Genomic DNA, 24,581 nt, shown 5'->3' on the forward strand with positions numbered 1-24,581 from the left:
ATAACATAAGGTAAAGAGATAACAGAACCAAGTGCATTAGAAGACGCCTTGTAGAAACTTTTCCTTGACAGTGTTATTTTTTGGTAGGTGCAACTTGCTAGTGTGGATTATGTGATAAAACCTAGAGCAGAGAACAATATCCTAATATTACTTACTCTTTCATTTTATTTATTTAGTGCCTTTGTCCTGGGACAGTGCTTGGGCTTGGAAACAGTGATGAGCAAAAAACCTTGCCTTTTCACAGAGCTTACAATTCAGAGGGGGAGCTAGATACTAATCAAAAAGTATGTAAATACACCCATAATTGTGAGCCGAGATGCTTGCTCTAACGGAAGGAAGCATAGGGCTATAGGAGTGTTTATAGAGGGACCTGCCGCAGTTAGGGAAGGCTTCCCAAAGAAAGACTGATGGAGCTGAGATCCGAAAGTTGAGTAAGAGTCATTTGAGGTAGAACAAATACCTTGGCAGGAAGGAAGATAGCACCTATGAGTAATTTAAAGAAGGCCATGTGGCTAAAGAAGTGTGAAACCCTGAGACCATGCACAGCCACGTAAGAGGGTGACAGTTACTTCGAAAAGATCACTCTGGCTCTAGTGTAGAAAATAGAGTCAGTGTGGGTAAACCAATTAGAAGGATATTGCTGTGTTCTGGGTGTGAGCTGATGGCCACTTGGATTAGGATAAATGGAGTTGGAGAGAAAGTGGTAGATTTAAAAACTATTTGGTGGATAAAATGAAAGGTCTTGAAGATCAGATGACCATTTGGGGAGGGCGGGAATGAGTGAAAAGGTGGTGTCAAAGATGAGTCCTAGGACTCTGCTTTGCAAAACTGGAAAATCATCACAGCAAAACCTAAGTGAATGGTCTGTTGCTCATCTGCTGTATTACCTCCACTCCTTTCTTTTTAATTGTTCTTCCTTGTTTTAGTCCATTTCTTATGATGACCTTTAGCTCCATATGACTGTTTACTTTCTTAATGCCCCAGTGCAGCATTTGTGGTTTTGTTTACATATCTGTCTCCCATGACACTTGTTTCCCAGCACAGTTGCTGGCACTGGTTAGTTGCACAATGTGAATTTGTTGAAATGAATCAGTTTTTTATTTCTGCAAGTCTGTATAACTTAGTTTTTTATTATAAATTATAGCCTACACATACATGTATAGCATACATATTTACCATTAAAAGTACAACAATATGAAAAATCCATGTAACTACCACCCAGACCAAGAAATAGAGGTTTATAATACACCCCAAACCTCTTTTACACTCCTCCTTTCCCCAAGGGCTATCAACTATTTTGACTTCTATGTTAATCATTCTCTTGATTTTTAAAAATATTTTTACTGCTTATATCTTGCTTAGTATTGCCTGTGTTAAACTTTATATAGATGGAATAATGCAGTGTAACTTTTTTTGTAACTTTCCTTTTCCATTTAATGTTTTGTTTTTGGAGTGTAGGTGGGTTTGATCATTTCATTTTCACTGCTGTGTGATACTCCGCTGGAGGAATATATTGCAGTTTATCTCCATTTCATTCTTAATGGACTTTGGTTTGTTTTTAGTGTTCTCATCATGAACAGTGCTGCTCCATACATTCTTTTTTTTTTCTTTTTTTTTGCGGTACGCGGGCCTCTTACTGTTGTGGCCTCTCCCGTTGCGGAGCACAGGCTCCGGACGTGCAGGCTCAGTGGCCATGGCTCACGGGCCCAGCCGCTCTGCAGCATGTGGGATCTTCCCAGACCGGGGCACGAACCCGTGTCCCCTGCATCAGCAGGCGGACTCTCAACCACTGCGCCACCAGGGAAGCCCTGCTCCATACATTCTTGTTCATGGTTCCTCATGCATGTGGGCAAGGGTTTCTTGGCAGCATGGGTTGGCATGCTGAGGCATGTGGTCTAGTTCAATAAAGTTCCGTAACACAGCCATGCTCATTTGATGATGGCTACTTTTGTGCTATAATGGCAGAGTTGAGTAATTATGACACAGGCCATAGAACCTGAAAGCCTGAAATATATGCTGTTGTACTGTTTACAGAAAAAGTTTCCAGACCTCTTTTCAAGAGTATCTATAAAGAGTGAAATAGTGCACTATAGAGGATGTAACGGTCAATGTTATATATAGTTTTAAAAACTTTTCTTCGAGAGAAAAAATTTTATTAGGTCTTGATAACATTATAAAATATGGGTATTATTGCAAAGAGCAAGTTCTTATTCTTACCCTCAGTGAATCTTTATGGAAGAATTCAACAGAATCCTAAATGGATAACTTTGTTTTGCTTTTATTAGTTTCATGCTTTTCATCAGTCCCTCCGAGACCTCAGCAGTGAACAAGTTCGCCTTGGAGATGATTTCAACCGGGAACTTGCCAGAAGAAGCCGGTAAAAGCTGAATATGATTTTTGTTGAGGGGTGAATTATTAGAAGAATAAAATAGGTTCTATAATTGACATGTTTACATGAATTTCCAAAAAAAAGTGCTATGTTTTTATACTAGTATTTTAAAGTATATTCATAGAACAGTTCAAAACCCTTTGAATTTACAATGTATCATGACTCAGTGTTAGACAAATTAATTTCGTATTTTTAAGAACATTTTATTTCATGCTGACATTATGGAGAGATATGTTGCAAGACCTTAGTAAAGAGGTAGATTTGCAAATACATTGGGGAGAGAGACCCATTGATCGACATTGGGGCAAATAGAGGCATAATGTGGAATTTGTCAGTGGACATGAGCCATTGTAGAATCTGACATTTTATCTTTCAGTTGAAATCTTCAAAAGCTAGTTGTTTATGTCTGCCCAGTTTTTGCAATTTTGTCAATTCTGGGTATTCCCTAAGAGGTATCACTTTACTTAAGATTTCTTCACTGTCTTCATTTTCATCATCAGTGGTGACAGGTGACTTTCATTTAGAGACCATATTTTTCAAGGAATAAACATTTATACCATCTCAAAAGTCATAATCTATATACAGCAATGATTAGAGAACAAAAAAGGTGAATTGAAATTCGTTCACTTGCTAGGTTCACTTGCTAACTCGTACTCGAGCTAATGAAATCATTCCACATGACAGTTTTGTGTTGCTATAGCAAAAAGAGTCAAAGCTGTAAATGTTAAATCTGAATATCAACTATAGTCTGCATAACTTATCTGCTTCTGTATGAGGAAGGCAGGAAATTTAGTAATAAGAATAAAAGACCTTGCTGTTACCATTATTACTACTACCACCAGTAAATATTATTGAACACTTATTTCATGTCAGGTAGAATTAGGTTTAATTCTCACGACAGTTCTAATGAAGTGGTAATTATTATTTTTCCCATTTTTTTTTTGTTGTGGAAACAGGGCACAGAGAGATGAAGTAACTCAGCTTGTTGGAGATCAAAGGAGGGATGTGGTGGAGTCAGAATTCAAATCTAGGCAGTAAGGCCCCAGAGTGTCTGCTCTTTACCACTTATAGTACACTGTGGTTCAAGATCATTTTCACATGTAGCTGATATGAATAAGGCATTTAAATTCCTGAATTTTAAACTATATTATTGAGCTGTGTTATTAATCTTTTAAATGGCAAGGGTTAGTTAATTTAATACTTAGGTATTTATTTCTGACAAGTTGATAAACTCAACAGAATGGCATTAATATTCTAATACAGTATGTTCTTGGAATGGCTTTATTATGTAGCTTTTCCACATTTGAAGGAAGGGTATAAATTAAGCATTAGGAACATGAGTTTCAGAAAGTAGTTGTCCTGTAGGAAGATACAGGGGAAGTTGCAGGGATGGTTTTGTTGACTAGTTTAAATGGTCATTTGGACATGCAGTGGTGGACTGGGAATCTTCTGATCCATGGGCTGGTACCATCTGGTAATAGTTTGTGTGACCTAGGGGCATATGTAAGACAGAGAAATTTTATTAGAGCCAAAATAAGAGTCAGTTTTCTTCTGAATCTTGGTGGCTTAACTTTGTGGATGAGGAAGATTTAGGATCCAGTTCTGCTTTACTTAGACCACAATTCTTAATTCATGTTTATAAAAATTCTGGGTAGGAAGCTGTTAGGTTTAACTTCCTACATGATTCAGAAAGGTTGATACTCTCATTTACTTACTAATTTTTAATATTTTTCATGACATTTATTGCAAAAGGTACATAAATAATAAGAGTACACTTATTATTTATAATAATAAGTGTACTTATTATTGTAAGTAAACTTTTAGAAAGCAAACTTTTAGAAAGGATTATATAAAGTTAACTGAGAACTCACCTATTTTGGATGCCATATGAAAAATTGATTAGAGGAGGGTGAACTAGAAGACTGTTGCATTAGCATGAGAGATGATGGCTTGACCAGGATTATGGTAAGGGAGAGATGAACAGGGATGTTTCAAGTTTTTTTTTGAGAACAGAGAGCTAGGATTTGGCAATGGATTGGTTATGAGGGGTAAGAGAGAATAAACCAAGGATGACTCTCAGATTTCTGACTTGAGTAACTGAATAGATGGTAAATCCACTTCCTGAAATATGGAAGACTGGTGGGGGTAGGTGAGGCATAGAAATTAAGAGTTTGGCCTTGGATATGTTAGGTTTCAGATGCCAGTGAGACATCCAAGTGGGAATGTAAAATATGCAGCCAGATATTTACTCTGGAACTCAAAGGAGAAGTCTCCATTAGAGAGATAAATTTAAGTGTGGTAAGCATATAGAAGTGGTATTTGGAGCTATGGAAATGGATGATATCTAGAGAGAAACTGTAGGGAGAACATCAAGGACAGAGCTGAATGCCCAGGAGTTCCAATATTCAGAAGTCATATAAAAAGAGGAGCTGGCTTGAGAAGAAAGAGCTAGTGAGGTATGGGAAATCCAGCAGCACATGGAATCACAAAAGCCAAGAAAGAAGTACAAGTAAAGACTTTCTCAGAGATCTAAAGACTTAGAAAGTTGACCGTTTAAGGTAACTTCTTTCTGAGGAAATTACTAAGGGCATATGAGTAAAATAAAATGGCAACCAAGAAAAAGGAAGATATAGGTTATAAGAAATAGTAAAACTAACCCGAGACTTCAGTGAAAGTAATTTCCAGCATGATAGCCATATAGCAGGCCCAGAAAGTAATCACTGAATTCGAGCAGGAAGTAAGTGTCCTTTGAGAAGGATGTAGTCAAGAAGAATGGAGTAGATTCTTAGTAGATGATTGAGTAATAAGTGGGAGAAAAACATCAATGATGTGATAATAAGGCCCGTGTAAGGCCAAAAGGTAACGGAAAACTCTAGAAAAAAAAAAAGCACAGGAAAGTTAGTGATCCAACTAGGAATCTGACAAAAATGTGAGCATGATAGAATGTAAGCAAAAAGCATTAATTCTCTATGATGGAGTAATTCATAATGGGTATAAATGTATTAAGTTACACAGGTAACCAATAGAAGAACTGAAAATAGTAATAAATTTATCTGAAATTGAAGAAGAGTGTGAGTTAAATATTTCAAAACAGAGTTGAAAATATCTCGAGTTGAAAATGATGGAGATAGCCCGCAAAAGAATTGAGAACGTATTAGTTGAGCATGGTTGCCAGGGGGGGTTGGAACCAGATAAGTGTGAGAGAGAAAGGGCTTTGCTTTTCTTTATACGTTTTCCTGTACGATTTGGTTATTTATCATGTGTGTTATTAATTTGATGGGAAAAAGGTAATGGGAGATAAATGAGTGAGGACAGAGTTTGTATAGCACACTCAGATGTAATTTGATTATGAATTCCTGGAGAGGATGTGAGATCAAGAGTTTTGTCCTCCTTACCTCTTTCATTCTTCTTAATTTAAAATGGGAGCTATTTCAGTGTGTTTGTTTATTGAAGGTGATCTAGTATAGCATTGTTTCTCTAAGTGTAGTCCCCAGATTGTCAGTATCAGCATCACCTAGGAATTTGTAGGGATGTACGTTCTTGGGCTCCATTGTGTATCTACTGATAGATACTGTGTTTGTAACAAGTCCTCCAGGTGTTTCATAGGTTTGCTAACGTCTAAGAACCACTGCAGCAGAGTATTATGTAATAACATATTATGATGTTGTAAATTTCACGAATTATGTATATTTTCTCAAATAGCCAACTTAAAAAAATACTCTGTTTTTTGTTATGTGCCTAGGTCCGATGCTGAAACAAAAAGGGCTTTGGAAGAACTGACTGAAAAACTTAATGAAACCCAAAAACAAGAAGTGGTGAGAACTCTTTATTTATAGAAAGTTTTATTTCATACACAGGTGGTAGAGTGATTGAGCTGGTTGTAGTCACAGTGAAGTTTACTAGATTTTAACTTTTTGGGTAGTATATGCCATTTTGTCTAAAAATATGTTCTTGCACCTTTTATAAAATATTCATGAATTTTAGGTATTTAAGTTTGAAATATTTATAGTGGTAGTATATTAGAGATAGAATTAATTTTTAGAGTTATGAATATTTGAAAGAGATTTAAAATTTTATTGACTCAGTGATATTGTGGTTTTTATTAAATGATATTTGAGAAATACAGAATTTTTTGGTAGTGACTCTGTAACACTCCCCATTAAGTATTTTCAGGTCATCTCACAGAAGTGTGTAATCAGCATTGCTGCAAAGAGCTCCTTGCTCTCTGTTTTTTGTTTGACGTGGTGTTGATTGAAAAAACCCCCTAATTCTCGAGTTTTATTATCTCAAACTCAGATTGTTGACACTCATTTATTTATTTATTTATTTTTTGCGGTACGTGGGCCTCTCACTGTTGTGGCCTCTCCCGTTGCGGAGCAACAGGCTCCGGATGCTCAGGCTCAGCGGCCATGGCTCATGGGCGCAGCCACTCCGCGGCATGTGGGATCTTCCCGGACCAGGGCACGAACCTGTGTCGCCTGCATCGGCAGGCGGACTCTCAACCACTGTGCCACCAGGGAAGCCCGACACTCATTATTAAGTGATTGCTTTTTATCAAATCACTATTCCTGATGGAATTAAAATAAAAATGAAGTACATACATTGTCCATTTCTTTGCATCATCAGGTTGTTTTTTTCCTTTTTTTAGGAGAAAAATATCATCAGAAATTGTCACTAAACTGTTGCAAACTTATCCACTTCAGGAGTAATTGTGTATTCATTCATTTACCACAAAAACGTTGTTTTTGTAAGGCGAGGGATAGTAGCAGAATTTTCTTAACTTGTTTTATTAAAATTGAGAGTTTCCTAATAAAAGCAGATAATTTTTCTCCAGTTGTAATTTTTCTCCAGATGTTACTGTGTTTACAGTTTCTTACATAGATGTGCTGAATTTATTTTGGAGTTTGAATTTATTGGCCACATATGCTAAGATATGGATATGTTCTATTTTTAAAGAGATCAACTTATTTTCTCTTATTTTTAATTTAAAAAGTTTGGAGATACAATGTACTTATAGAAAAGTGCATGTATTATTATATAGCCTGATGAATTATTACAAGGTGAGCACACCCATGAAACCACCACCCAGATCTAGAAATAGAACATTGCCAGTGCACAAGAAGCCTCCTTATTCCCCCTCCCAATCACTAATTTCTCCTTTTCTGACCACTATTTTGACTTTTAAACCTATAGATTAATTTTGCCTGTTTTGAACTTTTTATATAAATGGAACCATGTAGGGCATTTTTTTTGTGTCTGACTTCTTTTGCTGATCACGATTGTGATATTTCTGGGTGATGTGTCATGTACTTGCAGTTTGTTCATTTTTTATTGCTCCTTAGTATTGCATCGTATGGATATACTGCAATATATTTTAACATTTTATGATAGGTATTTGAATTATTTCAAATTGTGGGCTGTTACACATAATCTACTGCTACCAATCTTATTGTTTTAGTGCACGTGTTTGCATTTCTGTTGGTATGTAACATGGAGTGCAATTGTTAGGTGCCTTCCAATTTAGTAGATACTGATAAACAGGTGTCCAAAGTGGCTTCACTAATTTACACTCTTTAGCAGCATATGAGAAATTGTGTTGCTTTTCAAAGACTTGGTATTATTAGTCTTTCATTAGTAGCCATTATGTTCGGTGCTTACAGTATCTCAGCATGGTTTTATTGGCATTTTCATGATTACTAATGATGATGAGCATCTTTTCGTATGTTTGTCAGCTATTGGCTAGTTTCTTTTTTGAAATGCCAGTTTGCTTCTTTTGCCCATTTTTTTTACTGGCTTGATTGTCTTTTTGTTATTGATTTGTGGGAGGTTTTTATATATTTAGTATACAAGCACTTTGTCAGTTATCCGTATTGCAAATATTGTCTCCTATTCTACAGCTGCTGCTTCTTATTTTTAAAACTCTCTTAATGGAACCTTTTGTTAAAATTTAATTTAGTTCATTTTCCATCTTTTCTTTTGTGGTTAGTGCTTTTCTGACCTATTTGAGAAATTGTTCCCTATCTTAAGATCATCAAAATATTCCCTTATATAATCTGCTAGAAGGATAGTGTTTTACCTTTCACATTAAGATCTAGTATGTACTTGGAATTGATATTTGTTTCTGGTGTGAAGTAGAGGTCATACATTTTATATGGATATCCAATTGATTCAGTTTCATTTACTACGCTTTCTCCACTACTTTACAGTTCTGTCTTGGTCATAAATCAGATGTTCATGTGTGCGGGCATCTGTTACTGGACTCTTCGTTCAGTCATCTAGTTAATACATCTATCCCAGTGCGCATATCACACTGTCTTGATTACTGTTGCTTTCTGATAAGTTGTAATATGGTAGAGTAAGTCCTTTTACTTTGTTTTTCAAGCTTGTCTTGTTTGTTTTTTACTCTTTGCATTTCTGTTTACGTTTTAGAATCAATATGAAATTGTTTAAAAGCCTGCTGCGATCTTGATTGCATTACATTGTTTCTGTAGGTCAACTTGGAGAGAATACAAATATTTACATATTGAGTTTTCCAATTATGAACATAGCAAATCCCTCCAATAATTTTTTATAGTTTTTTATCCAGACGTCTTATATTTAATACATTGTTTATAAGATTTATGCCTTGGAGTTGATATTTTTATGCTATTTTATAGAGTAACATTTAACATTTGAAAAATATAATTATCCTTGTTTTTCATTTGGAGGATCTACCCTATTACATTTAATGTAAATATTGATTTAGTTTGTATAAATCTACCATCTTAACTATTTGCTTTCTATTGGTTCCACCTCTGTTGTAATTTTTTCTTCTGTCCTTTGGATTTATTAGTTTTCATTTTTCCATTTTTCATATTTATTATCTTGCTAATTGTACCTTATTTTTAAATTCTTTTTAATGTAGGGATTAAATGTAGGGATTAGAACATGCATCCTTGATTTATTAAATCTAGTATAAATTAGCACTTTTAGCTCTTCCTAGCAAGTACAAGGATCTAAGAAACTCTAACTCCATTAACCTCATTCTCCACTTTTCTTTTACTATCATGTATTTTAATTCTATGTTTAATCGAGCCACACAAGACATCACTATTATTATTTTATACAGTAATTGTTCATTTAGATTTCCTTATATTTATTCTTCTTTGTTTTGCATTTCTTTGTATGTTCTTTATTCCTTTCTACATCCCTGAGATTCCATGTATGCCTTAGGAACATACTGTAAAATTTCCTTTAGAGTGAATCTGCATATACCTGATAGAATTCCATTTAGAATTTTATTTAGAGTGGGTCTTTTGGTGACAGATCCTCTCTATGTTCATTTTTATAATTTTTTTTGGAGGTACGCGGGCCTCTCACTGTTGTGGCCTCTCCCGTTGCGGAGCACAGGCTCCGGACGCACAGGCTCAGCGGCCATGGCTCACGGGCCCAGCCACTCCGCGGCATGTGGGATCTTCCCAGACTGGGGCACGAACCTGTGTCCCTTGCATCGGCAGGCAGACTCTCAACCACTGCGCCACCAGGGAAGCCCCATTTTTATAATTTTTAAAATTTGTTTCTCCATTTGGAATGTTTTCTTCTGACCTTTCGTTTAGTCCCTTTCTTCAGCTGAATCAAATCTATTAAAACCACCCACTGGTTTTTATTTTCAGTTATTACATATTTCGTTTCTAGAATTTTTATTTCTTTTCTTTTTACTTTGTAGTTCTAATCCTCAATCTGTGTATCTGTGTCTCATAACTCCATCATCTGGATCTTCTATAGGTCTGTTTCTATTATGTCTTATTTTCCTGGGATTTTGATCGCATTGTTTTTGCCTTCTGTTTACTTTTGATTGTCTAGTTATTTTTGATGACAGAAACTATTTCATTCTCTTCAAAGTAAACTTGCATAGATAATTTGATCATTACTATGTATGAAAGGACATGTTTCCTTTTGGTTACAGATTAGATTGGGGCCATAGCACTCATGAATTACCTTATCATTTATTGTTGAGACATTTCAGTGTTAAACTTTAGTGCCAGGTTTCAACTATTTCTGATTCATCCTTCCTGCTAGTGTATATAGTCCTTCAGGATTCCAGTCCACAGGCTGGGTTGTGGGGATGGAGAAGTTTAACCTGGGAACCCCTTTCCTGGGAAGGGCTCTCAACTTGTTTTTCCTCTTTAACCCTATGCATCTGTTGAAAATCTATTCAGCTTCTCAGTGTCTCTGCTGCCTTTTCTGAAATGGGCTGATATTTGAGAGAGAAAGGATAGGGTTTCTTTTTTCTCTTGCATCTTGGTCTCATATGTCTTTATCTCTTTAGCTTTCCAATGCCTTTAAACAGATATTTAAAGTATTATTTCTTGCTATTTAAGTTATTTTCAGTGGAAGGATTGGTCTGAATTATCTAGTCTGTCATTTTTAGAAGTGAAACTCCCTGAATCTTTTTATATCTATCAGATTCCATTACTATGTTTGTGATTCTTAATGCACTTGTATGAGGCTTCTGTTACTTGCTACATAGGTATACAACTCGTGAGCATGCTTGTATCGAGGGCTTTGATCCAAACTCAGATATCTTCAATGTTCTGCTGAGATCCTCATAGATCTGACTAAGCCATGGACATATCCAGTGGTCATGCTGGTTTCTGACATTGTTAGATAGATGGGATAGTTTGAGTTTGGGGAGTTTGAAATGCTAATTTGCATAATGCACATTACATTTTGTAAGTTTCACCTTTTGCCATTTTTACAAGAGAACCTGAGCTACTTCATTTATATTTCTTTCATATAGCAAGTAAAATTAGCAAGCACTGTCTATATAGTCTAGAGTGTTAATGTGGGTCTAAAATATAACCACTGAGTTCAGTCTTAGCAGCTGAATTCAAAGAAAGCCTGAGTTCTCTCATCATTACTGTGCATCAAGAATTATCCCATATCAGATAAAAGCTATGATTGCACAGCTCTTCCATAGATGTCATACCTCACTAGTGCTCAGTTCTTTGGTGTAATTCGTTTATACAACTTGCTTGTTTACTCAACTGTCCAGTGGGCCCAGCTCATCAGGGCATCTTTTTATGTTGTCAAAACCTGGAAAATCATACACACCTAACTGTGCACTTGGTTGAATTGTTCATCTCCTAGTTCCTCGCATCAAGTTGTGGTGTTACACCTTGTTTTGTGCTTTCTGTAATTTGCTTTCAAAGTAGGGTTGTCTCATAACTGTACAGAGAGCATGTCAAACCTCACATGGGTGTATGTAGTTCTGATTAAGAAACAATTGCCTAATGCAAAACTTAAAAATATTGTGGAATTTTAGAAGGTCTTCTGAAGGCCACATGGTGTTTACTTTCAATCTGTGCAAGGTTTAGTATAGATATTGTGACTCACTTATTCCAACTGAAGTCAACATTTACATTTTATAACTGTTTGACATATTGTGAATTCATGATAGCGTGTTGTCAGGGAAGATGCAGTTTTGTTGTTTGAGCATTAAACTTCTCAGAGGCTGCAGCTGTGTTCCCCCCTCCAGGTTTACGTTTAAAATAAAATTACCAAAGTGATGCACATTCACTGCGGCAAACTTTTAAATATTGTACAAATATATAAAGAAAAATGAATGCTCCTATCTCCCACCAATTTCACTTTCTTTTGGTAACTCCTGTTAATCAGAATTATTGTGCATTATTCTGAGATTGCAGTTGTTTATCATGCATTTTCTCAGTAACTAAAATACATCTTGAAAGTTTATAGAACACATTTTTCTTTGAGGGCCAAAAAGTATTCCTATCAAACACGCCAAGATTTAATTTGTTAATCCTTTGGGAATCATAATTTTGTTTGTTCTTTTTTCAAACTGCCCATTGGAAGGGAGATATTATTTATAGCATGATGCTATGGAAAATATTTTCTGTTAACAATCGTGATAATAAACAATATTTTGTGTGCCTCATACCACAGGGGAAATTTTAGTCTATTAGTTGTCTAGGCTTTACCCGCTTGAGTGTGATATGAGTGCATATTAAGTTTGATTATTTATGGAAGAAAAAGACAATTTTATTTTGATTTCTGTAGGAGGGTCACTATTTAAATTAAAAATGTAAACGTGGATTCAGCTCCTTCTGGAAGAGTTGATCATAAATTGACTCTAAAAACTTTCTCAACACTGTGTTTAGTCAAGATAGTTATTGCACAGATTACAACAGCAGGATAAGTAACAAATACTTACTGGAATGGATTTTTTTTTTTTTTTTTTTTTGCGGTACGCGGGCCTCTCACTGTTGTGGCCTCTCCCGCTGTGGAGCACAGGCTCCGGACGCGCAGGCTCAGCGGCCATGGCTCACGGGCCCAGCCGCTCTGCAGTATGTGGGATCTTCCCGGACCAGGACACGAACCTGTGTCCCCTGCATCGGCAGGCGGACTCTCAACCACTGCGCCACCAGGGAAGCCCTGGAATGTATTTTAAACCAGCAGATATTATTAAAGATCTGAGGAATCAACATATTGAAAAGCCAGAATACAATCCTATAAACGGAATGCTTTTGCTTTTGTTTCACCTCCTTTCATTAAATGCTAACTTTAAAGGTATTCTAATTTTTATTCTGTTATTTTGCTATTTTAATTTATTTAATTAATTTATTTAATAAATATATTTATTTATTTTTGGCTGTGTTGGGTCTCCGTTGCTGCATGCAAGCTCTCTCTAGTTGCGGCGAGTGGGGACCACTCTTCCGCCACAGTGCATGGGCCTCTCGTTGCGGAGCACTGGCTCTAGGCATGCAGCTTCAGTAGTTGCAGCACGTGGGCTCAGTAGTTGTGGCTTGTGGGCTGCAGAGCTCAGGCCCGGGAGCTGTAGCGCATGGGCTTAGTTGCTCTGCGGCATGTAGTATCTTCCCGGGCCAGAGCTTGAACCCATGTCCCCTGCATTGGGAGACGGATTCTCAACCACTGCGCCACCAGGGAAGTCCCTATTTTGCTATTCTTGTAAGTAAATTTAGAGATTCAGGACTTTTTGATATCTTAGTAGTAAATTTGATTGATTGGTACGTACTCTGATAAAAACGAATTTTTTAGTATTGGGTGATGTTGTTAATATTTTTCCCTTAGGTCTTACAAATAGAAAGTAAGTGTGAGGAGGCAATAATAAATGCAGTCCTTAAAATAATTTTTATTATTGGGAATTATCTTATCATTCAAAAGTTGCAAATATATGCTGTGTCCTTAGGTACAAAGTCCATGCCATTCTGTTTAGAACGGTTTTTACTTGCTCTTGCTTTGGTCTTCCCTGTCTCAGGAAAGGGCATCACAGTCCATCCAGTGGTCACCTAGGATTCACTCCACATCTTTTTCTACATACCACACTTCCAATCCATTATCAAATATTGTCCTTTTTATTTCTGAAATCTTGCTCAATTCCATCTGTATCTGCTTAATACTTCTGTTCAGTCTTTTTTTTTTGAGTTCACTGCAGTAGACTGCATTGAACTTGGTCTCTTACCTCCTACAATTGCCCATATCTGTGCTGACAGTTACCAAGTGATTTTTACTTTTTATTTTATTTTATTATTTTTCATTTTATTTTTTATGTTTTGGCTGCGCCACACAGACTTTGGGATTTTAGTTCCCCGACCAGGGATTGAACCTGGGCCCTCAGAAGTGAGAGCGCAGAGTCCTAACCACTGACCTGCTAGGGAATTCCCCCAAGTGATTTTTAAAAATTGTCATCACAGTGAATTACTCCCATGCTTTTTAAAATCCTACCTGAGCTTTTTCTTTTTCAAATTCCTTAGCATAGCCTATACTGCCTGCATTATCTGGCTTTTTCTATGTTCCTTGAATTTGCCAAACTCATTCCTACCTTATGGTCTTTGCACTGGCTTCACTTTTATTTCCCCAATTTTTTGCATGGCTAGCTCCCTTTTGTCATTCAAGGCTCCTGTTGAATGTCACTACACTGAGAGAGGCCTCTCCTGCTCTCCCTTTTTTGTTATTTAATTGTTAGCAGTTAGCCTAATAAACACACTGTTCTGTATATTGCCTTTTTCACTTAATGTATTTTTGAGATTTGAGATTGTTCCGTATTAGCCTCTCATGAGCTTCCTAATTCCTTTTTTTTTAAATATTTAAAGCATTCTATTGAATGAATATCCCAAAATTTATTTAACCAGTCTTATATTGATGGACATTTCGGTGGTTTAAATCTTTTCTTTTATACACAGCACTGCAATTATTGATCTTGTACATGTACCATTTTTCACATGGGAAATTAAATTGGTAGAATAAATTCCTAGAAATGGATTTACAAGGTTAAAGTCTATGAGCATTTGTAATTTGTTACATACTGCTCAATTTTATAATTAGTATTTTAAATGTCTTCTTTTTAATACTTTCATCTGAGAATTAGCATTTATCTTATTCTTTTCCAAAAAAGGATGAAAAGTGGCTTACCTTAAAATTATAATATGTGTGTTGAAGTTATGTTAGTTCTCATCGGCCCGTTGTATTGAGTTTCTTCTTTCCTTTAGTATCAGATCTGCATCTTCCTTCCCTTATCAGCCCTCTCCACACCCCTGGCAGTTTTATCTAGGCATGTGATTACTCAGGTAGAGATGACATGTCTCAGTTTTCCTGTGTGGCTAAGTCGTGACCATGTGACTAAGTGTGAGTAAAAGTGGTACATGCAACTTCTGGGCTGTCTTCTTGTAACAAAGCCACTTGTCTGAGACTTTCTTTCTCCTTATGTGGGTTGAAATGGGGATGTAGCACTAACCCAGCTTAAACCAGGCAGGTGAGGATAACTACCTAGGGGTGGTGGAACAAGAGATGGAAGAAACCTGGACCTCTGAATGACCTTAGGGAGCAGAGTGGCCTGCCAGCTTGTCCTGCTTTCTTCTGGGCTGTGAGATGAGAGAGCATGCATGTAATACTAATCTTATTTTAGCTGATGTATGTTTGATCTTTTTGAGAGAGCCTAGACTGTACCCTAACTGATATAGAATGTAACGTAGACATAGACGAGAAAGAATAGATAAAGAGAAAACTGGAGTTATAGAAATGTGTATTTTAGGTCTTTGGCTGTTGCTGACTTAGTTGGAGTTGGGTAAATCAGTGTGTTAGCAGTAGGAAAAGGAAAGTACTTTGAGCATATCGATCTGTCTGGATGATTGGGTCGATAAAGATAATTTGGTGGCCTTACAGGCCACCAGATTATAATTCTACCACTGTTGAAATTCATAAAATACTTCCTGTGTTTATTCATTTTCAATCATGCTAGTTTGTGTATCTGTTTTATTTTTCCTCAATACTGACTAGCTATAGTGCCTATTCATTTTATTATAGTTTTCTATATTATAGTTTTCTGAAACAGAGCAGGATATGACTATTTTCCCATGTTCCGATGGTTGTATAAGGCAGTAGTTGTATTTGCTTAGCATTTTGCCTTCCACTAAGTGCTTCTCTTTGTCAGTTAAGATCAGTTTCAGCCGTAAATAACTGAAAACCCCAAATAATAGTGATTAGGAAAAAAAGACTAAGTTATTTCTCTCCTGTGGGAAAGTCTTAAGTAGGGAGTTCAGGGTTCCACATGGTGTGTACTGATCTACAGTATATAATAGTTTCAGGCTCTTCCTGTCATGCTCTTTTTGTTTTTCCTGCTGTTATGGTCTCAAATTTATGGTCGGAGATGGCAGCATCTGTGTACTAGGCAGCAAGACAGAGGAAGGAATGAGTATGAGAGCAAAAGGCGCCTATGCGCTATCCTTTATGGATAATTTCTTGAAGTTGTCACAACATTTATGCATGTATCCCATTTACCAAAATTTAAGTCACATGGCCAGCTAGCAGCTGAAGAGGCCAGAAAATGTATTGATTATATTTTGTAGCCACCTGTCTAGTTAAAATTCCTTTACCATGGAAGAAATGGGGAGCTGTAATAGTTTGAAATGGAGAACAAAATTCTATGAAATGGATAGACATTTTGTGGATGGAGTGGAGAATATATATATATTTTTCTTCATCAGACTCTTTATTTCTTGGGTGAGGATTTATTTGAAAACCAATTTAAAATTGTATTAGTCATTTATGGCTGCATAACAAATCTCCCCAAACTCAGTGGCTTAAAACTTTTATTATTTCACAGTTTCTGTGGGTTAGGAATGCAGGCGTGGCTTAGCTGGGTTGTTTGGCTCTGGGTCTCTCACAGGCTGCAGTCATCTCAAGCCTTGACTAGAATGGATCTGCTTCCTCGCTCATTCAGTTCCTTGTAGGTTAATGGACTGAAGCATCAAGCATCATGACCTGTTGGTCAGAGGCCTCTTTTGTTTCTTTGACACATGGTTTCTCCAAAGAGCATCTCACAACATGGCAGCTTGCTTTATTAGAGCAAGCAAGTGAGAAGGCAAGAGAGAACATGCTAGCAGGATTGAAAGTTAGAATTTTTATAACCTAATCATGGAAGTAACATCTCATCACTGAGATGTTAATATTTAAAAATAAATATTAATTGTTATCCCATTATCAACAGGGAATTATTTTAATCAATTACAGAGAACTATGCCTTTGCTAAAAATGAGGATGTAGATTTGTTGTCATGGAAAGTTGTCTGTGATCTGTGGGAAAAAAAATATGGAAATATATATATATATATATATATACTGAAAAAATCTATAAAATACTATGTATAACACCCAATTTTTGTTTAAAAATTTAAATGAAATTGATATGTGTTTGACTGGTCATACACATATGCATAGAAAAATTTCTGGAAGTATACAACAAAGTACTTAGCATTATTTTTTTCGTGCTAGGTGGTATTAGCAGATTAAAAAAAATTTTTATTCTATATTTGTTTGTTTATTTTTAATTGTTGTGAAATACATATAACCTAAAATTTACCATCTTATCCATTTTTAAGTGTTCAGTTTAGTAGTGTTATGTACCTTCACGTGGTTGTGCAGCCAAATACAGAACTCTTTACAAAACTGAAACTACACCCATTAAACAACTACCTATTCCCTCTTCCCCCAGCCTCTGGCAACTACCATTCTATTTTCTGTTTCTATGGATATGACTATTCTACATACCTGATATAAGTGGAATGATACAGTATTTGTCTTTTTGTGATTGGCTTATCTCACTTAGCATAAGGCCTTCAAGATTCATTCATGTTGTAGCAAGTGTAAGGATGTCTTCCTTTTTAAGGCTCGATAATATTCCATTGTATGTATAAACCACATTTGGTTTATCCATTTATCTGTCAATGGACACTTGAGTTGCTTCCGCATTTTGGCTATTGTGGATGATGCTGCTTTGAACATGGGTGTGCGCATATATCTCTTTGAGACCCTGATTTCAGTTCTTTTAGGCCTATGCCTAGAAATGGAATTGCTGGATCATATGGTACCTTTGTTTTTATTTTTTAAGGAACTACCGCACTCTTCTCCATAGCGGCCGCCCACTTTTACAAACCACCACCAGTGCACCAGGGTTTCAGTTCCCCTGCAGCCTCCCCAGCACTTGTTTTCTGTTTTTTGTTAATAGCCATCCTAGTGTGCTTGAGGTGGTTCCCTGTTACTTATTTTTGATAAGTGTTGCTATTACTTTTTATATTGAGTGAACGATAAAGATATTTCCATTTTGTAAAAATGGAATGAATTAACAACTTTTTATTTTTCAGTATTTATTTATAATGTTTTCTATAACAGCAGGTACTGCCTTTATTTCAGATGCAGTAATAAATTGTTGGGATATTAGGGTTGTTAGGATAAATTAGAAGCTTGATGCTGAAGGCTATTTTGAAGTTTTAGTAAGGCACTGTGAATATCATAGTAAACATCTTCATTGTTTTTCAGCACTCGAAGTTGGAAACCCAAGACTTAACAGTCTTAAATGTTAACTGCTAATTTTTTGATGGAATATTTTTGCTCAGCCTTTATTGACTAATTAAACTTATGTTTACCAGTGTCTTTTTAAAAAACAACCTGACTTGAGGTGTAATTTACCATAAAATTAATCTGCTTTAAGTGTAAAATTCAGTGATTTTTAGTGAAGTACTGGGTTGTGCAGCTATCACCATAATCCAGTTTAGAACATTCCTATTGCCCCAGTGAGATCCCTTGTGACCAGGACCTTTCTTGACTCTATAGAATTTATGGCAAAAGATTTCTTATAACAGGGCTGTATTTATTGCTTCTCTTCTATCTACTGTACCTCCTCTGTGAAATATACACAAATAGTCAAATAGTGTATATTTTATTTAGGGGACTGTATAGTGATGCTTCTGAAGTGTGTTTGCATTTGCACAGCTTTTAGCAAGGAAGATCTCTCATCAGAGAGAAAATTCTTTCATGTTTATTTTAGAGAGTCCCAATTAAACACTTTGCAGTTTGACTTTAGTTTTTGATCTTTTACAGCTGGTTTATTTTTAGCAGATCATAGTAGCAAAGATTGACAAGCCCTTTCAATTATTTGATGCATATAAATATCAAAACCTTCCTAGGCAGGTCACGCTCATAGATAATTAAAATGAAAAAGAACTAAATAGATAGAACAGTTTATCATTAATAGAGTAATAAATGCAGTTGTAGGCAAAATTGGTATTTTTCTTCTAACTCACCAGAGGGCACTATTTTCTAGTTTATTACTTTTAACTCTGATCTTTTGACATATTATATTCTACTTTGGAAAATTTAAGTCCTTTATTGGGATCCAGATTTGGATCAATTGGAGACTAATGACTGTTTACTATTGCAACTTTCAATTTTTTTGTGACCTGTTTTATAATAGTGTCATTAAAAAAGGATTCTACAAATAAGCCAATCTTAAATGCTTTAGGCGATAGTGTATCTGGCGTAAAATATCTCTTCAGTTTTAGTCTTTTTTTTGCCTAACAGTTCTGTAATCTCACTTTTCTCTTTATTCATGTTAAGGTTTCAGATCGGGTAGAGCGACGGCTTCAAGAAATACAAAGAGAGATGCGTACAGAAAGAGAGCTGGTGGAAAGACGGCAGGATCAACTGGGACTTATTTCTTTGCAGCTACAGGAGGTTTGTGAAAAATACCTTCTTGGAATGTAAATCTTGAGTTTTGGTGGTTATTTAGCTATTGTTAAAATCGTTATAATTCTTTAGTTGTTGCAGGTGAAAGTATAGTTCAGTCTGTAGAAGTATAGCATATTGGTTATAGTTCATTGTGTGAAGACAAGCCTACCTGGTTCAAACCCAGAGTCTACACCTTACTGGCTGTGTGACCTTGGGCAAGTTCCTTCACTTCTAGGCCCATTTCCTCTGTGGAAAATGGAAATAATAATAGTATTTACTTGATCACATTGGTGCAGGGGTAAATAAGTTAATGTGGGTAAAGCACTTAACGTAGTGTCTAGCATGTGCTGAATACATGTTAACTGGAAGTATAATTATTTGGATTAATTTTCTTTGGTGTGAACTAGACCAGGGGTAAACAAACTGGTCTATGGGCTGAATCTGTCCCATTGCCGATTTTTGTAAATAAAGTTTTATTGAAACGCAGCCACTCCCATTCATTTTCAGTTTGTCTGTGGGTGCTTTTGGGACACACCGTTGGCAGAGTTGAGATGTTGTGAAAAAGACCATATGGCCCACAAAGCTTAAAATTAGTATTGACTGGCCCTTTATAGAAAAAGTTTGCAGATCCCTGGCCTAGACTATCATCAAACCAATTCAAAACGGAGGTTACTTACACTTTAGGTAACCTGTTTATTTCGAAATTTTACACTTATGAAGAAGTTGAATAATTAGAACAAAGAATTTCTGTATATCCTTTACCTCGATTCCCCCAGTATTCATATTTTACCAGACTTGCTTTATTGTTTTATATATGTATCTCCATATATATGTATATCTAAAAATTTTTTTGAGCTAGTTGTTGACATGATGTAAATACTTTTAAATCTAAATAATACGGTGTGTACATTCTCTTCTGTAGTCACAGGAAATTAACATTGGGTCAATACTATGATTTAACCTATAGGTTTTTTTAAAATTTTTTATTTTACATCTTTATTGGAGTATAATTGCTTTACAATGTTGTGTTAGTTTCTGCTGTATAACAGGGTGAATCAACTATATGTATACATATATCTCCATATCCCCTCCCTCTTGAGTCTCCCCCCCGCCCACCCTCCCTATCCCACCCCTCTAGGTGGTCACAAAGCACAGAGCTGATCTCCCTGTGCTATATGGCTGATTCCCGTTAGCTATCTGTTTTACATTTGGTAGTGTATATATGTCAATGCAACTCTCTCACTTCATCCCATCTTACCCTTCCACCTCCCCATATCCTCAAGTCCATTCTGTACGTCTGTGTTTTTATTCCTGTCCTACTCCTAGGTTCATCAGAACCCTTCTTTTTCTTCTTTTTTTTAGTTTCCACATATATGTGTTAGCATATGGTATTTGTTTTTCTCTTTCTGACTTACTTCACTCTGTATGAGAGACTCTATGTCCATCCACCTCACTACAAATAACTCAATTTTGTTTCTTTTTATGGCTGAGTAATATTCCATTGTATATATGTGCCATATCTTTATTCATTCATCTGTCGATGGACATTTGGGTTGCTTCCATGTCCTGGCTATTGTAAATAGTGCTGCAGTAAACATTGTGGTACATGTCTCTTTTTGAATTATGGTTTTTTCAGGGTATATGCCCAGTAGTGGGATTGCTGGGTCACATGATAGTTCTATTTTAAGTTTTTTAAGGAACCTCCATACTACTCTCCATAGTGGCTGTATCAATTTACATTCCCACCAACAGTGCAAGAGGGTTTGCTTTCTTCCACACCCTCTCCAGGATTTACTGTTTGTAGATTTTTTGATGATGGCCATTCTTACTGTTGTGAGGTGATACCTCATTGTGGTTTTGGTGTGCATTTCTCTAATGATTAGTGATGTTGAACATCCTTTCATGTGTTTGTTGGCAATCTGTATATCTTCTTTGGAGAAATGTTAGTTTAGGTCTTCTGCCCAGTTTTGGATTGGGTTGTTTGTTTTTTTGATCTTGAGCTGCATGAGCTGCTTGTAAATTTTGGAGAATAATCCTTTGTCAGTTGCTTTGTTTGCAAATGTTTCTCCCATTCTGAGGGTTGTCTTTTGGTCTTGTTTATGGTTTCCTTTGCTGTGCAGAAGCTTGTAAGTTTCACTAGGTCCCATTTGTTTATTTATTTATTTTTTTCCATTTGCCTAAGAGGTGGGTCAAAAAGGATCTTGCTGTGATTTATGTCATAGAGTGTTCTGCCTATGTTTTCCTCTACGAGTTTTATAATGTCTGGCCTTATATTTAGGTCTTTAATCCATTTTGAGCTTATTTTTGTGTGTGGTCTTAGGACGTGTTCTAATTTCATTCTTTTACATATAGCTGCCCAGTTTTCCCAGCACCACTTATTGAAGAGGCTGTCTTTTCTACATTGTATATTCTTGCCTCCTTTCAAAGATAAGGTGACCGTATGTGTGTTGGTTTATCTCTGGGCTTTCTATCCTGTTCCATTGATCTATCTTTCTGTTTTTGTGCCAGCACCATATTGTCTTGATTACTGTAGCTTTGTAGTATAGTCTGAAGTCTGGGAGCCTGATTCCTCCAGCTCCTTTTTTCTTTCTCAAGATTGCTTTGACTGTTTGGGGTCTTTTGTGTTTGCATACAAGTTGTGAAATTGTTTGTTCTAGTTCTGTGAAAAATGCCAGTGGTAGTTTGATAGGGATTGCATTGAATCTGTAGAGTGCTTTGGGTAGTATAGTCATTTTCACAATGTTGATTCTTCCAATCCAAGAACATGGTATAACTCTCCATCTGTTGTATCATCTTTAATTTCTTTCATCAGTGTCTTAAAGTTTTCTGCATACAGGTCTTTTGTCTCCTTAGGTAGGTTTATTCCTAGGTATTTTATTCTTCTTGTTGCAGTGGCAAATGGGAGTATTTCCTTAATTTCACTTTCAGATTTTTCATCATAAGTGTATAGGAATGCAAGAGATTTCTGTGCATTCATTTTGTATCCTGCTACTTTCCCAAATTCATTGATTAGCTCTAGTAGTTTTCTGGTAGCATCTTTAGGATTCTCTATGTATAGTATCTTGTCATCTGCAAACAGTGACAGCTTTACTTCTTCTTTTCCCATTTGGATTCCTTTTATTTCTTTTTTCTTCTCTGACTGCTGTGGCTAAAACTTCTAAAACTATGCTGAATAATAGTGGTAAGAGTGAGCAACCATGTCTTGTTCCTGATATTAAAGGAAATGGTTTCAGTTTTTCACCATTGAGAACAATGTTGGCTGTGGGTTTGTCATATATGGCCTTTATTATGTTGAGGTAAGTTCCCTCTATGCCTACTTTCTGGAGCGTTTTTATCATAAATGGGTGTTGAATTTTGTCAAGCTTTTTCTGCATCTATTGAGATGATCATATGGTTTTTCTCCTTCGGTTTGTTAATATGGTTTATCACATTGATTGATTTGCCTATATTGAAGAATCCTTGCATTTTTGGATAAACCCTACTTGATCATGGTGTAGGATCCTTTTAACGTGCTGTTGTATTCTATTAGCTAGTATTTTGTTGAGGATTTTTTCATCGATATTCATCAGTGATATTGGTCTGTAGTTTTCTTTTTTTGTGAGGTCTTTGTCTGATTTTGGTATCAGGGTGATGGTGGCCTCATAGAATGAGTTTGGGAGTGTTCCTCCCTCTGCTATATTCTGGAAGAGTTTGAGAAGGATGGGTGTTAGCTCTTCTCTAAATGTTTGATAGAATTCACCTGTGAAGCCATCTGGTCCTGGGCTTTTGTTTGTTGGAAGAGTTTTAATCACAGTTTCAATTTCAGTGCTTGATTGGTCTGTTTATATTTTCTCTTTCTTTGTGGTTCAGTCTCGGAAGCTTGTGCCTTTCTAAGAATTTGTCCATTTCTTCCAGGTTGTCCATTTTATTGGCATAGAGTTGCTTGTAGTAATCTCTCATGATCCTTTGTATTTCTGCAGTGTCAGTTGTTTCTTCTCCTTTTTCATTTCTAATTCTGTTGATTTGAGTCCTCTCCCTTTTTTTCTTGATGAGTCTGGCTAATGGTTATCAATTTTGTTTATCTTCTCAAAAAACCAGCTTTTAGTTTTATTGATCTTTGCTATTGTTTCCTTCATTTCTTTTTCATTTATTTCTGATCTGATCTTTCTGATTTCTTTCCTTCTGCTAATTTTGGAGTTTGTTTGTTCTCTCTCTAATTGCTTTAGGTATAAGTTTAGGTTGTTTATTTGAGATTTTTCTTGTTTTTTGTTTGGTGGGTTTTTACCTTGCTCCTCCTTCTGCTATGTGTTTCTCTGTCTTCTCAGTTTGCTTAACTTAGTGTGTTTTGTGTCTCCTTTTCTCAGTCTACAGGTTCATAGTTCCCGTTGTTATTGGTGTCTGCCCCCAGTGGCTAAGGTTGGTTCAGGGGCTTGTGTAGGCTTCCTGGTGGAGGGGACTGGTGCCTGTGTTCTGTTGGGTTGGGCTCCATCTTGTCTTTCTGGTGGACGGGACCACATCCGGTGGTGTGTTTTGGGGTGTCTGTGAACTTGGTATGATTTTAGGCAGACTCTCTGCTAATGGGTGGGGTTGTGCTCCTATCTTGCTAGTTGTTTGGCATGGGGTGTCCAGCACTGGAGCTTGCTGGCTCTTGAGTAGAGCTGGGTCTTAGCATTGAGATGGAGATCTCTGGGAGAGCTCTTGCCGATTGATATTACATGGGGTCTGGAGGTCTCTCGTGGTCCAGTGTCCTTAACTTGGCTCTCCCACCTCAGAGGCTCAGGCCTGACAGCAGTTTGGAGCACCAAGACCCTGTCTACCACACGGCTCAGAAGAAGAGGGAGAAAAACAGAAAGAAAAAATAAAATAATTAAAAAAAATAAAATAATTAAAGTAAAATAATTATTAACATAAAAAATTAAGAAGTAAAGAAAGAAGAAGAGAGCAACGAAACCAATAAACAAATCCACCAATGATATCAAGTGCTAAAAACTATACTAAGACAAACATAAAAATCAGAAACAAGGCAGTCACAGACAGCAAACCCCAAGTCTACAGTTGCTCCCAAAGTCCACTGCCTCACTTTTGGGATGACTCGTTGTCTATTCAGGTATTCCACAGATGCAGGGTACATCAAGTTGACTCTGGGGATTTAATCCACTGCTCCTGAGGCTTCACGGAGTAATTTCCCTTTC

General features: G+C 36.4%; 1 protein-coding gene across 3 annotated transcripts in view; it reads left to right on the plus strand.

The window, feature by feature from the left end:
• Positions 1-24,581, plus strand: part of CEP128 (centrosomal protein 128) — a 437,869-nt gene that overhangs the window by 44,040 nt on the left and 369,248 nt on the right. For 2 of the 3 annotated variants that reach the window (XM_067728857.1, XM_067728871.1), the window contains exons 6-8: positions 2,286-2,377; positions 6,132-6,204; positions 19,300-19,416. In XM_067728857.1, coding sequence (XP_067584958.1) covers positions 2,286-2,377; positions 6,132-6,204; positions 19,300-19,416 — 282 coding nt within the window. Of the gene's footprint in view, positions 1-2,285; positions 2,378-3,345; positions 3,424-6,131; positions 6,205-19,299; positions 19,417-24,581 lie in introns of all 3 variants that reach the window. The other variant, XM_067728864.1, reaches the window with a different exon arrangement.

Source organism: Pseudorca crassidens, chromosome 1 (genome assembly GCF_039906515.1).
Source record: "Pseudorca crassidens isolate mPseCra1 chromosome 1, mPseCra1.hap1, whole genome shotgun sequence".
NCBI lineage: Eukaryota > Metazoa > Chordata > Mammalia > Artiodactyla > Delphinidae > Pseudorca > Pseudorca crassidens.